At 57.0% G+C, this 15,234-nt stretch overlaps 5 protein-coding genes across 5 annotated transcripts; 2 read left to right on the plus strand and 3 right to left on the minus strand.

Moving 5' to 3' along the window:
- Positions 1 to 198: 198 nt before the first annotated feature.
- AMS1 (Glycoside hydrolase, 38 vacuolar alpha mannosidase) lies at positions 199 to 3,540 on the minus strand (the record flags this gene model as incomplete). Its single annotated transcript, XM_071056551.1, has 2 exons — positions 199 to 1,560; positions 1,651 to 3,540. 2 exons carry the CDS (start codon positions 3,538 to 3,540, stop codon positions 199 to 201), a joined length of 3,252 nt encoding a protein of 1,083 aa, XP_070912652.1.
- Positions 3,541 to 5,117: 1,577 nt separating this feature from the next.
- On the minus strand, positions 5,118 to 6,164 carry MFIFM68171_01130 (IQ calmodulin-binding domain-containing protein; the record flags this gene model as incomplete). The annotated part of the gene is made up of 1 exon (XM_071056552.1): positions 5,118 to 6,164. One exon carries the CDS (start codon positions 6,162 to 6,164, stop codon positions 5,118 to 5,120), a length of 1,047 nt encoding a protein of 348 aa, XP_070912653.1.
- A 1,580-nt stretch (positions 6,165 to 7,744) lies between these two features.
- Positions 7,745 to 10,990, plus strand: msh1 (MutS protein 1; the record flags this gene model as incomplete). The annotated part of the gene is made up of 3 exons (XM_071056553.1): positions 7,745 to 8,200; positions 8,269 to 9,106; positions 9,162 to 10,990. The coding sequence occupies 3 exons, from the start codon at positions 7,745 to 7,747 to the stop codon at positions 10,988 to 10,990; spliced, it is 3,123 nt and encodes a 1,040-aa protein (XP_070912654.1).
- Positions 10,991 to 11,435: 445 nt separating this feature from the next.
- Positions 11,436 to 12,499, minus strand: RPP0 (60S ribosomal protein uL10; the record flags this gene model as incomplete). Its single annotated transcript, XM_071056554.1, has 3 exons — positions 11,436 to 11,442; positions 11,499 to 12,256; positions 12,326 to 12,499. 3 exons carry the CDS (start codon positions 12,497 to 12,499, stop codon positions 11,436 to 11,438), a joined length of 939 nt encoding a protein of 312 aa, XP_070912655.1.
- Positions 12,500 to 13,170: 671 nt separating this feature from the next.
- Positions 13,171 to 14,875, plus strand: TRM82 (tRNA (guanine-N(7)-)-methyltransferase non-catalytic subunit trm82; the record flags this gene model as incomplete). The annotated part of the gene is made up of 3 exons (XM_071056555.1): positions 13,171 to 13,604; positions 13,660 to 14,478; positions 14,539 to 14,875. 3 exons carry the CDS (start codon positions 13,171 to 13,173, stop codon positions 14,873 to 14,875), a joined length of 1,590 nt encoding a protein of 529 aa, XP_070912656.1.
- Between the last annotated feature and the right edge of the window lie 359 nt (positions 14,876 to 15,234).

The following is a 15,234-nucleotide window of genomic DNA, read 5'->3' on the forward strand; positions in this document are numbered from 1 at the left end:
TTTCCATACGACTGTGTCTTACATAAAGCGGAACGTACGCGATCTCCGTGTTCTGATGATACTCACGACAAACCCTTCCGTGACCGTCCCCATCACACATATACCAATAACCGTCGAAAGCTGCCTAATGCCCAAAACCCTTAAGAAAGGAAAAGCCTAACTCTGTCTGCACTCATAGCTGGATTAAGGTAACAACCCTTACGCCAACTGCAACTTGTACGAAGCAACCTCGAACGCGCCGATGTCAACCTGGAACTTCCCGCCCTCAAACACCACCTCCTCCAGCTCGTCCTCCAACAGATTCACCTTGCTCACCTTCGCGACATCCCACGTGGTCGCGACCGTGCCCCTGGCCCGTCCGCCCAGGGAATCGTAGATGCGCAGAATGACGCTGCGGCCCTTCTTGGCGGGCAACTCGCCCCTCGACACATCCTCGTCGTCCTCGCCCCGCTTCACCGTATCCAGCACCAGCGCCGGGCTCGAGTCGTCGGTCAGGTACACGGGGGGTTCCGCCAGGGCGCTGAGGGCGCTGCCCGACACGCCGCCCGGCGAAGAGGCCAGCTTGAGCGGGTTATTGAACTCGAACGCCTTGCGGACCGTCACGTGCGAGAGGCTGCCCTGGTGCGGCAGGATGGCCCAGCGGATGTGGTGGGTGCCCATGTCGGCGTTGGCGTCGGGGGCTTTGGGGCTGCGGAGCAGCGAGAGGCGCATGGTGGAGCCCGCGGTGGCGAAGCCGTACTTGCTGTCGTTCAGGATGGAGACGCCGTAGCCGTGCTCCGACAGGTCGGCGAAGCGGTGGCAGCAGACCTCGAACTTGGCCATGTCCCAGCTGGTGTTGTAGTGCGTGGGTCTCTTGACGATGCCAAACTGCATTTCATAGTTTGCCTCGGTGCTGCGCACGTCGACGGGGAACTCGACCTTGAGGAACTTCATGGTCTCGTGCCACTCGACCTTGCTCGACACCTCGACGTACGACTGCTGGTTCTCGATGGCGGCCGAGAGGCTGATGACTGTTTCGATGGAGCTCGCGTCGCTAATCTTGGTCCGGGTAACGACGCTGACGCGGTGCTTCTTTTCCTCGTGCACCTTGGTCTCGCCGGATTGCAGGGGTTTGCGGGTGTCAAGGTGATAGACCTCGACGTCCCAAGCTTGCCAGTACAGGGGCTTGTCGTCGAAGATGACGTACTGGTTGGCCTTTTGTCCCTTGGGAATGACCTCGCGCTCGGCCAACTTATCGTAGAGCGATGTAATCAAGCCGGCCTCCACCGTGACCTTGAGTTGACTATTCTCAAGGACGAAAGCTCCCGACGACAACTGCTTCAGGGAGACGAGAGGGTTGTCTTCGCTCGTCTTGAAGTTCCGCAACTTCAGGAGCGGGCCCTTCCCACAGGCCACAGCGGCCTCATTCTCGGAAATCTGGATGATTTCCTTGCGGCGCCACGGCAGCGTATTGACCGCAATGCCGTCTGCGAGGGTTGTGGTGTGGACTTGGGTGACTCCCAGCGTCTTCGAGATCCGCTCGAGGATGTTCTCGGCATTCTTGAAAACCTGGGCGTAGAACTGGACGCGCTTGTAAGTATCTGTCCGGTAGTTAAAAAAAAAAAAAAAAAAAAAAAAAAAAAAATTAAAAAAAATTCGAGCGCAACTCACCTCGTCCGACTCGCGGTAACACATCTCGATGGAGCTGCCTGGCAGACAGTCGTGGAACTGACAAAGAAGCACCAACTCCCACATGTCATCAAACTCCTTCTTCGGATACTTGTACGAGCTGTCCTTGATGGAAGCAATGGTGGCCAACAGCTCGAGGTCGCGGAGGACAATCTCTGATCGCCGGTTGTTGCGCTTATTGTTGGACTGGGTCGTGTATGTTCCACGGTGCAACTCGAAATAAAGCTCGCCATACCATGTCACAAACGTGTCGGCCTTGCGCTCAAGCCGATCGAAAAAGTTGTCGACCGAATTACCCATGTGGACGCGGGGCAGGAGGCCGACATTGTCGCTGATACCACGGCACCGACGGAGCTTCTCGATTTGTTGCCAGGTGGGACCACCGCCTCCGTCACCTTTGCCGAACACAAGCAGTGACGTGGCGTCCTGGTCCAACGACTTGTGTTGCGACATGCTACGCTTAACGTCACCGAAATGGGCCTCGGAAGTATATGTCTCGGCTGGCGGCATGTGGCAGATTACCTGGCTGCCGTCGAGAGCAACCCAGTTGAAGGTGGTATGGGGGAACCGGTTTATGTTATTCCAGCTAAGCTTTTGCGTCAAGAACCGCGTCATTCCAGACAGGCGGCAGATCTGAGGCAGCTGGCTCGAGTACCCGAAGGTATCGGGAAGCCAGAAGGTCTTGCAGCGGCTGCCAAAGTTGCTTTCGTAGAAGCGCTGGCCGTAGAGGAACTGACGGACCAGCGACTCTCCGCTAGGCATGTTGGTATCGTGTTCCACCCAGCTGCCGCCAATGGGGTGGAAGCGGCCTTCGGCAACCTTCGTCTTGACCCGCTCGAAGACGGATGGGTACAGCTGTTTGAGCCACTTGTACTGTTGGGCCTGCGAGCAAGCAAAATTAAGCTCAGGGTAACGATCCATCAGGTCGCACTGGTTAGACCATGACCTGGCCACTTTGCGCTTGGTCTCGGCAAAAGGCCACAGCCAGCAGCTGTCGATGTGGCAGTGCCCAATGCCGTACACGACGGGTTCTTTGCCGCTGTCGTAGACCTTGGCCGAGTTGACGTTGGGCCCGATGTAATCCTCGGCAATCTTGCGGCATGTCTTGAGGGACTCCCTGTTGCCGAGCTCAAATGCCTCGATGATCTCGTTGCAAACCTGGAGCGCCTTGTGCTGCTCCCAGGAATCCTGGGGGAACTCGCGCGCGGCGTCCCCGATGATCCAGATGTCAATGTGGAGCTGGCGGGCATCGGGATCGACGGCGACGATCTCGGCTCGGCTGAGCCGGAAGTATTTGTTCGGGTCCGGCGGCTGGATGGAGTCTCCGCCAGGAGCGTTGCCAAACATGCCGTTGCATGCCATCTCGATGTAGATGGTGTGCGCCTTTCCGTCGCGGAACGAGTCCGGAAGGATCCATTCCACCCGCTCACCGCCGCCAGTCAGGCCCTGGAGCGGCTTGCCGTCCTCGGTCCACACCATGCCTTCGTTGTTTGCATCCCAGTGAAGCTCCAGAAGCCTCTTGTCACGGAGGTCTGAGGGCACCATCAAGACGACCTTGAACCAATGGGTCGTCCAGGACGGGCCAAACGACTCGCCCACAGAGGTCTTCTTGAACTCGTGGGACGTGGCTTCTTCGAAAGTAGGCCTGCTCTGACCCGGCGCATGCCAGACCGAGAGCTGAACATGAGGTTCGCCCGAGACGACAGCCTCGTTCATCATGGCCAGGAGATTCTGACGCTCCCATTGGCCGCGCGAGTAGAACTGGTTGATGCGGTCTTTGTAGATGTTGGATATCAGTTGGCCGACAGGCTTTGGTGCCCGGAGCGGATAGTCGCTCCTCGGGCCCTTCTGGGTGCGTGTTTCGCCGCCCATGGTGGTGGTGGAGGTGGTAAGGTCAAGGGGAGAGGGGAGCAAGAAACAGGCTCGAATAGCAAAGAAGTGGGCTGGGAAAGGGGACGCAGTTGATGCGGGATGGCAGTACTGTGTATGGCTGTCGATGGGAACCTTGAAATGGGAAGCTCTGGTTAGTCGTCACCGCCAGTCCAAGCCTGGAGCGGAGGTGGTCGAGAAACAGGCGGCTGAGTGACGATTAAAATACCACAGAGGCCCTTCTCACAACTGACTACCACAGCACCATGGTATGTATTCCAATTGCAACGGTCAGGAAGACGTGCCGAAGTGAAACACGTAAATACTGGACGGCAGCGCAGGTGGTTGGTCGATGGTTGCAGCTGCAACCTGATGATCACCAAAGCCTCTAGGGCGCCTGACAGGGGGTGTCGTACCCAGAACAAGCAGCTGCGAGGGGTTATCCCGGTTCCCCGCAAATCCTGGGGGAGCATCCAGCCAATCCAATGCACTCTCCTCAACAGTCCCCTGCGCAAGCTTCACCACCCGACTCTGGGGTGTGGTACCCCTCGAGATTGGCTCTGATCGTCAGAAGACGACGACACCGAGCCGGATTGTCTTAGGTCTGGTAATTGAGCGTTGAGGCATCTGACGCAGAAACTCCTACCCAGTGTTCTCAACGGGCTTCCAGTTGTAGCAAGATCAATCAACACCATTCTCATGCAATCAATAGCTGTTCAGTCAATTCATCTTGTGATTATCAAACTACTACAGTACCTTGTTTAATATATACAGATATCTAGTCACAGCAACAACAGTCATTTCAGGATCCAACATCAAAAGCACTCTTAAAGCTAGCATAGTAGATAGGCTTAAAAAGAAATATCCTGAAAAAATTTACCAAAAAGCTCACCGGCTAGCCCCCTCTAGAGGGAGGTAGCCGGCTACGAAAACCCTGGGTAGGGTTTTACTTCGGTTACAGCTCTACTTTTTTTTTTTTTTTTTTATCTTTTTTTTTATCTTTTTTTTTATCTTTTTGTTTTATCTTTTTGTTTTATCTTTTTTTTTTTTGTTTCTATTCTTAGGATCGAACTCGCAACTTCACGATGGCTAAGTGTGGGAGGGTCTGTGTGGCATAGTTTACGGTGACCTCCCCCGATGGCCGCTGGGCTACGAGGGAGACCTACCTCTTTCTAGGCCATCGGGGGAGGTCAGGAGAGTAGTCGATGGACCTAATACATATATGACGAAACTATGTTAGGAGATGCAGGGTCCTATCGCTCAAGCCCGGCATTATTGTCTCCGCCTTGACACGTGAGCGCCTGAGGTCACGGTCACTATCACATGCTCGTGGACAGCAATACAAGCCGAAGAACCCAAAGGGTAACCGTCGGCCAAACTGGGGGGAGGGGCAAAGGCAGTGTCAAGCCTAGTGGTTATGAATGAAGTCGTAGGTGAAGATGTGTAAGTATATTGGAAGTTGATATTGCCGAAGTATCCTAGCGAGCACAATGGTATATATATATATATATACGCTTGTACAAACACTAGTGGACCAAACGCCCGGAACCCCCCAGCCCAAACTCCGTCACTCCATCTTGTTATGAAACCGAACTCCTCGAGCGCTTGCGGCTCGCCTTAGTTGTAGTCCCCAGTTGTGCATCCTGGGAAATGCATGTTTCCTTCCCAGTTCCCTTTCCACTTTCACGAACCTCATGAGCGTCATCATGTTTCGCCATCTCACTTCCCTCTTCATCCTCATAGTCCTCGTTCTCATCTTCCTCCTCTCCTTCATCCTCATAATCCATGAAATCTTCCTCTTCCTCTTCCTCTTCCTCGTCCTCCTCACTCTCACTCTCGCTCTCACTCTCAACAAACGACAACGCCCCCAGCAGCGGCATATCAATCCTCGCCAGGTGGCTCTTGATAAGATTATCCGCCATATCAAACAACTGACCGTCCTTGTCCGCCGGCGCTTCCCGGTCCAGATCAAAGTCCAGTTCCTCCTTATCCATCGGCAACTCTCTATTCCCCGCCGACGTCGGGGACGCCGCGCCTAGGGGCACGCTCATGACCCAACGTCGTACGGACTCTCCCCTCGTCATCCCGCCGTTGCGGCCAGTCGAAACACTAGCGGCTTTTCGCGCCAGCCCGCGCTTGAAGGCCCGCTTCTGCCGCTTGCGCCGCCGCTTGATGCGGTCTCGGATGTACCACGTGACGATGACCATGGCCGCCTGCGCCATTTCCTGGCACTTTTGCCGGTATACGCTGGCCCAGGCCTGGCAGCGCTGTTGTTGGAAGTTGGCGACGGCTTGGCAACGTTGCTGGTAGTAGCTGGCGATGCGGGAGGCCATGGCGACGTAGCGCGGGTCGAACGTCGCAGTTGCGGCTGGGTCGGGAGGGGGGTTCGGGGGGATCGGGCGAGTTGGGCCTGGCGTTTTCTGGGAATGTCGATATTGGGTTTGTGGTCTTAATGGCTGCGTCGGTTGTGCGGTTTTCTCTGGTTGTTCAGAGTTGGTTGCTTGGGCCGCGTCCTGAGCGAAGGGTTTGTGGACTTGTGGAGACGGCCCCTTCATGAACATCTGGAATTCCGGGGGTGGAGTGACAGGGATCTGCGCTTTCAAGGGCAACGGTACAGACGTCGCCATGCTTGGCATGAACGTTGGTGAATGCTCTAGATGTCTCGAAGGCAATAGTGAAGGTCCTCTTGCTCCAGAACGTCCTACCACGCGGGTTTCCGTGGATGCCGTGGAGTTTATGCGCTGCAGCGACTTTGCTGCGGAAAAGGGGGCTGGCGCGAGCGTGTTGTGTGTGCCTTGATAGAAGGCCCAACCACTAGAACAAAATTGACCATGACACCAGGCAAAGATGGGGACGGATTTCAAGAAAAGACCCGCACGGGCTCGGGGCTGAAAAAGGGCGAGAGTTCTTTATACCATACCCGCCTAGTGGGATAGATACTTCGACCAAGTAGCATCCCATGTACCGGGAGGACCAACGTCTCAGTGGGTAGATTAAGTGGGTTCATCAGCATCTGGCATCAGCCTCGGGATCTAAACAAGGCAACGGGCAACGCTCTTCAGGTTGCCAGAATGGCATGTTTCCACTGACAGGTTGTCTTGTGGGCCAGTCCGACAGACATGGAGGCCTGGACTGGACAGCAGCAAGGCCGAGATAGGCCAGCGGAGCGGGGATATAAGCTCCTTCAGACGGGGTTAGGCAAGCGGAGCTGATGAACATGGCCTGAGAGCAGCTCGGAATGCGTGGAAATGATGACAGAACCGGGTCCGAATCGGTCGATGCCGATGGTGTCTGGCAAATGGCCACCGAGGGGTTGGCCAGACCTCGAGGAACATCGGGCCACCCTTGAATCATGCCAGGTCATGGTGCCGCGCCATTGGTTCTGACCCATCTCTTCCGGCTCGCGTCTCTTGGAACTTTGGGCAAACGGCGCCGGTTGTGTGCATTCGCCGTCGCTTCCAAAATGACCATCTTTAGCGCATCTGCTGTGCGAAATTTGACACGGTGCCCCGTCAGATGGGTCAACTCAAAAGGTTTGCTGTTGTTGGCGGTCAAACACCCATCCCCGTATCCTGGGTCTATTCGCCCCCACGCTCTCCCGCCTCCCTGTTCTTTGTTGACTCGAGATCAGCATCTGTTCGGGAATCCAGGTTTAAACAATGGCCCGGGGCGGAATTTGGAATTGTTATGTATGACACCGGAAATGTTGACCTGCCGATCGAGTTCACAAGTGGTCCCATGTCCGCTGTTGGCTAACCATAACGAGAAACGCACATCACCCGCAGGGTCGAACTTCAGGTTCGCCTGCAGGCCGAATCTGGATCGCCGAGAAGGGACGACGGCAAGCTACACCTGTTGGTGTATTTGCAGCCTTGCCTCTTGAGAAAATCCAGATGAAATGGAAAAACGTGAACCCTGGCGAGAAAGAAGCTTTTCTTTTGACCCCCTAACGGGACGCACTAAAAGCAGACCCCTGGCAGCTTGCCGGGAGATGCTGTGGGGCCACCTGCGGCGCCACCGAAGCCACTGGCAGCGCGTTAATGCTTCTCATCGATTCACGTTTGCCGGTTTCGCGGGCTCCCGACCTCTTTCGAGATCACGTTGTCGTCTTGTCAACCACGCTGTAATCACCTGCGGAACGGGGCATCAGCGCCACCTCAACAAACCTTTTGCCGATGCCGAGGGGAGTTTAAACAGGCCATAATTGATGCTCTCCCCGCGCCTCCGGATAGCGTGCCTCGGCCCTCATAGTCGTGCGCGGTCGCGTTGCTTTTCCGCCACCGTCGGCCGGTTTGGTCTTCGGAATGTGATCACTGCCTTGGTTCCGCTCCCCTCCGGAGGATCGGGCCGGTCTCGCCCCCCCGAATTCCATCTGCAGCGGATCCAGGTTCGCGGCAAGAAAACCCGGACGGTTGTGAAGCTTGACGAACTGCCGCAGGGGCTCGTCGTGCCTTCGCAGCCGCTCCCGCCCGAGGAAGATGGACCCGCGTACCCAACTGTGGTGCTGCAGGCACGCCGCAACATGCAAAAGTTTGACAACTGCGTGCTGCTCACCCGCGTCGGCGGCTTCTACGAGCTGTACCTGGACCAGGCCGAGGAGTACGGCCCGCTCCTGAACCTCAAGGTAGCACAGAAGAAGACGAGTGCCGGGCCTGTCCCAATGGTATTGTTCCATGCCTGCACCACGCCGTTGTGTAGTTCGTCGTTGTTCTGATGGGTCGTTGCTGCCAGGCCGGCTTTCCCTTCTTCCAGCTGGACCGCTTCCTCAAGATCCTGGTCCAGGATCTCAACCGCCACGTAGCCATCGCCGAGGAGTTTCCGAACGATCCCTCGGAGAAAGTCAAGTCGGGTGGTCTGATGCATGACCGCAGAGTAGCCCGTATCGTCACGCCAGGCACCCTCATCGACGAAAACTTCATGGATCCCTATGCAAACAACTATGTCATGGCCATTCACCTGCCCGAGCCGGCGGCATCGGATGATACCAGCTGCCAAGAGGCCCAGCAATCTATACACACGTTCCATCCTACCAATGACATTCCATCTAATGTTGGCCTAGCATGGCTAGATCTGTCTACCGGCTGTTTTTTCACCCAGCCAACCAGTTTGGCGTCGCTCGGATCTGTGTTGTCGCGGGTATCTCCTCGAGAGATAGTCCTGGACCAGGCGCTAGAATCGGCTCAGAACCATGCTTTACTGTCCATCCTGCAAGAGGAGAGGTATCTTGTAAGCTACTCGCCCCAGGGCGAGCTGCGGAAGCTCTCCGACTGGTCGCCGATGCTGGAGGACGAGATATCAGTTCAGACGGCCGAGAGGTTTACAGATGGTGAAGTGCAAGCGGGGAGTCTCTTGCTCCATTACGTGAGAGACCGTTTACGAGGCTTAAACATGAAGTTGCAACCCCCGCTCCGCCACGAGAGCATGCACATAATGAGCATTGACAAGAACAGCATGCGCTCCCTGGAGATCAAGCAGACTATCAGGGATGGCACCTTCAGGGGAAGCCTGCTGCATGCCATCAGAAGAACCGTGACCAAGAGCGGCGCCAGACTTCTCAACGAGTGGCTTAGTAGGCTTGATGTCTCTGCGACTGAATACGTGCGGCCCGGCTAACGCCAGCGTAGGCTCCCCTTCAACCTCGCTGGAAGTCATCAACTTCAGGCAAGAGTTAGTCTCTCGCTTCATCCAGGATGAGGACCTTCGCGATGCCATCGTCGTCCTCCTGCAGAGGAGCCATGATTCCCAACGCCTCGTGCAAAAGTTTGCCCTGAACCGCGGCGATCCCGACGACCTCCTCCGGCTTGCAAACACCATCAAAGCGACAGAAGACATCGTCAATCTTCTAAATGCATCTGTCTCATTTCGGCGAGGGAGCGATGGCCCACAACAAGATTGTCTCTCCGCCATGGTTAACCGCATCAGCCTCAAGCAGCCGCTCAAGCTCGCCCAAAATATCCGTGACGCAATCGACGAGGAAGGGCTAGTGCAGCAGCACCAGATGGAAGACAGCGAAGCAGGCGAGATCATCGCCCTCGCCCAGGAGATCGTCAAGACTGAAGGCACTGCAGAGGACAGCACCCTCCTCCCCAAGGGAGCGAGCGCAAAAGCCGCCAAGAAAAAGTCGCCTTCTCTCAGGGAGCACTATGGTGAAGATAACGAAGCGTGGATTATGAGACCGGGTGCCTCGAAGGTCCTCTCCCGCTTGCACAAGGAACTCGCCGCACTCAGACAAGAAAAAGACCAACTTACCGAGACTCTCCGCGCCCGTCTTAACGCCGCCTCGCTGACCCTCCGCTGGACCCCGGGGCTTGGGCACATCTGCCACGTCAAGGGCAAGGACGCCCAGCGCAACCCCGAGATTACCGCCGCCGACGAGAGCGTAGGAGCGCCACCGCCCACCATCCGCACCCTCTCGTCCAGCCGCACGACCCGCAGCTTCCACCAACCCGAGTGGACTGCCCTCGGCGAAGCAATCGACAAGCTCCGCCTCCAGATCCGGGCCGAAGAGCAGCGCGTCTTCTCCTCGCTCCGCTCGAGCGTGATCCATAACCTCGTCAAGCTCCGGCGCAACGCGCTCGTGCTCGACGAGCTCGACATCTCCACCTCGTTCGCGCGGCTCGCCACCGAGCAGCGCCTCGTCCGCCCCATCCTCAACACGTCGCAGCATACCACCATCATCGGCGGGCGCCATCCGACCGTCGAGGGCGGGCTCGCCGAGCAAGGACGCACCTTCCAGCGCAACGACCTCCGTCTCGGCGGCGGAAACGGCAACGGCCGCGTCTGGCTCATCACGGGGCCCAACATGGCCGGCAAGTCGACCTTCCTCCGGCAGAACGCCCTCATCACCGTGCTCGCGCAGATCGGCTGCTACGTGCCGGCCGACTACGCCGAGCTGGGCATCGTCGACGCTATCTTCAGCCGCGTCGGCTCGGCTGACAACCTCTACCAGGACCAGAGCACCTTCATGGTGGAGATGCTCGAGACGGCGTCCATCCTGCGGCAGGCGACGCCGCGGTCCTTCGTCATCATGGACGAGGTTGGGCGGGGCACCACGCCCGAGGACGGGACGGCCGTGGCGTTCGCCGGTCTGCACCATCTACTGCATGTCAACAAGTGCCGGGCGCTGTTTGCGACGCATTTCCACGGCATCGCGGACCTCGTGGCGAAGCAAGGGCTGAGGGTGGAGGACGGCGGGCCGGACGGGGTCGTCGACATGTACTGCACGGATGTGCAAGAGGACGACCAAGGCGGGTTTATCTACGTGCACAAGCTGCGCAAGGGGATCAACAGGCAGAGTCACGCGCTTAAGGTGGCGCGGCTGGCTGGGCTGCCGGAGCATGCGATTCAGGTTGCGCAAGAGGTGCTCAGAAATTCAGGGGTCGACACGGCAACATCAACATCGTCACAGGCGGGGGACGAGCCGACCGAGACATCGGCGGCGATTGTAGGATAAGCCGGGGGGAAGCAAGACATCTGGAAATGATTGATTCGGGCTGTATATTAACGTCAGCCATGATACCCCTCATGTTGGATGTGTAAAACATGTGCAGAATGAAGAATAGCAAAGACGACTGTGTCTCATAGGGTGTTGATGGGTTTGTCATCAAAAAATGTTCAGGGTTAAAAAGCTCTTTGATTCATTTGTATAATCATCGACACAGATCGGGGAAAAGCAAAAAAATACGGAAATAACTAACCTCGAATATCGGAGTGACCAGTTGACCGAGTTTGAATAGTCAATGGCAAACGGGAGACTAGTCATGGATTGGGCCATCAGACACAGAGTGGTTAATTGAGCCGCAAACGATCTATGTAGCCGTGGATAACGATCCGCGAAACCTTTACCAGACGCAAGCCGGGACTGCCAGCCCAAGAACACCGTGGTGATGCTGTTACATTTAACCGCTGTTGACCAGGTTAGCAGCACACTCGAGAGATGGGACAGAGGCGGGGCCACGAACAAGAGATCGCCGAAACCGCCCTCCATGTCGGACTCCTCCTCTTCCTCCTCCTTCTCCTCAGCCTTGGTCTCGGTAGCCGCAGCCGCCTCAGTGGCGGCGGGGGCGGCGGCAGCGTAAGCATCGGGGTTGGCAATGCGGTCCTTGAGCTCCTCAATCTCGGGCCAGCTGAAGTCGGTCTCGATGGCAACGGCCAGAACCTTCTTGTAACCGTTGATGAGGGAGTGGATGACCGACGGCAGGGTGGGGAAGTTGAGGGCCAGGGAGATGGCAGCGATGGTGCTGATGGCCGAGGAGAACGACTTCAGCAGCTGCTCCTCGCCGATGTCGAGGACGCTCGCGGGGAAGGTGTTGCCCTGATCGTAGACCTGAGCGATGCCCATACCGTAGGTGAAGGGAGAGATGTTGAGCATGTTGAGCAGAGTGGCCTCGGAGGGGCCGACCTTGCCGCCAGCCTCGACGAGCTTGAGATCGGTCGTGATTTCGATGGTACCACGGGCGATCTTGGTCGGGACACCGAGAGCCTGGAAGAAGGATGTCTTACCAGGTTCCATGCCCGTGTTGCCGGCAGGAACCCACACGTCGGATGGGGCGACAGCACCGGCACGGGCGGGAGCAGCGACCTTGTTGGACAGGATCTTGTCACGGATATCCTTGAGGTCACCGTTGGTGAAGACGAAACCGACGTTGCCCTTGACAAAGGGGAGCAGGCGCTCGTACTCGGGGGTATCGGAGACGAAGGTCTTGAGCGCACGGCGGACCTAAAATTTGATCGCGTCAGAAACCAGTCGGGGCGCAATTGGTGCGGGCATGGCAAGTTGCTGGCCTACCATGGTGTTCTTGCCCATCAGGACAACGCCCTCGCCCCGGAGGGCCTGGCGAATCTCGTGCATCTGCTGCGACGAGACATTGTCAACCGTGACGATGAAGATGGACTTGTACTCCTCCAACAAGCCCTTCAGCTTGTCGAAGTAGCCGGCCTTGTTTCCAGTCTTGCCCCCCATATCTTCTTAGTTATGAAGGCAGGATTTTTCAGGGCGATTTTTGTTTGCGTTGAGGAAACGAGGAAGTTGAGGAATTCGCGATGTTGCTTGGGCGAGAAAGTTCCCCGAGGTAGCAGCTTTCGGAATTTCACACACAATTGACCTGCGGGTGTGGGGGTGGTGCTTCCCTAGGGTTACGTGGGTTTGGCCAATGAAGAGCAGTCATTCGCCCCACTTTTCTCTTCTCCAACTGAGTCCCAAGAGAGCAACAAGTCACTACCGAGTACATCCAGGAACAATCTGCTGTTGGACAGCGAATCTCCAGTTTTTTTCCTTCGTTGAGTGCCGGCTATTGCATGGGTTTTGCAGGTCTTCTAGTGTAATCTATACTGTAACCAGCAGGCAGATCGCGCTGCCACAAGCCACATGTGTGGCGTGGTCTTGTCAAATTTCTATCCATACCAGGCTCCGACTGAGTCCACTTGTCACTCAAAGTGTCAAGACGCTGTTACGCTTTGAGAGTCACGGTATGTTATTGATTCGCTGCTGTCTGAGTGCGCTTCACTGACACCCGCCAGACCTCAAGTTAATTGTGTTAGACTCCACCCCGGTCCCCGTTGGTCTATCGCTCCCACAGTTTCTTCTACCCTCAGCCACAGGACCAATCTCATCTTATCACGAAGTGATTCATGATGACCGTTCCGTACCATCTCCTCAAAGTGTGTGGCAGCACCGTCTTTGCCGCACAGGGAAGCGACATCCACTCCTTCACCTCTACCCTCGAGTACATTTCGACGTGGAAGTACCCCCTGAAACAAGCAGATGCGCCAAGCGGCCCATCAACAGATGCTCCAGGATCACCTGCGATTGAAGGGCCGCCTGCCAAGCGCAGGAAGGTCCAAAATAACCAAGATTCACCATCCAGCGGCCATGCTGCTGAGGCCAGCAACGGCCAGGGGAAGACCAAGAAGAACTATCAGGAGAACCCCACCAATGAGAGGCCGTTCATTCAGGGGCTCTACGCCACAACCGACGGCCGCTACTTGATAGCCATCACGGGTTCGGATAAAACTATCTGGGTCTTCGAGCACGACGGTGCCGGCAACCTAAACCAGCTTAGCCAACGGCAAGCTCACCCCTATCCCTGAAGCATCCAGCTGAAGCTAACTCTCACGTCCCAGGACGATGCCCAAACGCCCCTGCGCCCTCGCTTTGACTTCAGACAGCCGCACCATCCTCTCAGCCGACAAATTCGGCGACGTCTATGCCCTCCCGCTCATCCCCTCTTCCCCAGCTCTCCCCCAGTCCCAAGTTTCCCAAATCCTCCAACCCCAACCCCAATCCCGGTCCTCCACACCGGCCTCATCTACCCCGACGCCGGCCCCGCCGCCGTTCAAACCGCAAGCAAACGAGCTCACCGTGCACACCAAACGCAACCTCAAAGCGCTCGAGAACCAAAAGATCAGCCTCGGCCGGAAAGCCGCCGCCGCCACGGCCGACCAGCACCACCAGCAGGACCCGCCGTTCGAGCACACCCTGATCCTGGGCCACGTGTCCATGCTGACGGCGATCTGCGTGGGGACCGTCGCCGTCCGGGCGGAGGACGACGGCGGGACGGGGACAGGGGCGGGGGCGCGGGCGCGGACGAGGGAGTACATCCTCACGGCGGACCGCGACGAGCACATCCGCGTGTCGCGCGGCATCCCCCAGGCGCACGTCATCGAGGGCTTCTGCCTGGGCCACGACGAGTTTGTGAGCCGCCTGTGCGTGGCGCCCGGTGGTCGGGAGAGGGTGCTGGTGTCGGGCGGCGGGGACGACGACCTGTTTGTGTGGGACTGGGTGGAGGGGCGGATGCTGTGCCGGGCCGGGCTGCTGGGGCGTGCGAAGGAGGTTGTTGGGGATAGGTTGAGTAGGGTGGCGGTCACGAGGTTGCTTGCGTATGGTGGCTGGGGAGGCGAGGCGACGGCGGCGACGGCGGGGGTGTTTGTCGTTTGTGAACGGTACGTTGATTTTTCTTTTGTTTTCTTTATTGTGGTCTCCCGGACTAACACCGCCTCCAGCGTGCCCGCCCTCTTCCACTACCAGCTCCTCGACGACAACACCCTCCGCCACTACGAAACCATCCGCCTCCCGGGCAACCCTCTCGACGTAGAGATTCTTGGGCCTGGACGCCTCCTAGTTGCCGTCGACACAAGTGCTTCCTCCGCTACCGAGGGGAACGATGCTGCGTTGTCCTCCCTCATCGTGCTGGACAAGGACGCAGAAGCAGAAGCGGGCTGGCGACGGAGTCACGCCGCCCCCCGAAACGTTCCAGAGGCTGTCAGCCTCAGCGCGGAGGAGCTGCAAAAGATCCTCTATTCTACCGAGAGTCTGCGCAAGCTGACAGACTTTGATTGATGTGCAGGCGCTATAGGATGAACGAAGAATGCATCAGATCTCTTCAGCTAGCTCCCGGGGATGGTGAAGTTGAGCACTATGAGGATAAAAGGCCCCATCAGAAGAGACTTTAAGTGGCATAATACCAGTCTTTATCTCAAAAAGACGAGCCCAATCTGGCAAGCATCATGTTACAGAACAACATTCGGGAGAAGTTGAAAGGTCTCAATGACGTAAAGTGATGCTCCGCTAGAAAGAGAAACCATGCTGGTAGTAAGTACTTCTCGAGTCTGACGGGGGAGTTGCTGCTAGATTTTGCTTAAGTCGCCTCCGTCTCAAATGAGGATAGAACCGATTTGGGAGAAGTGCTATGCAATCAC

Source organism: Madurella fahalii (genome assembly GCF_045866475.1).
Source record: "Madurella fahalii IFM 68171 DNA, scaffold_1, whole genome shotgun sequence".
In the NCBI taxonomy this organism is placed as follows: Eukaryota; Fungi; Ascomycota; class Sordariomycetes; order Sordariales; genus Madurella; species Madurella fahalii.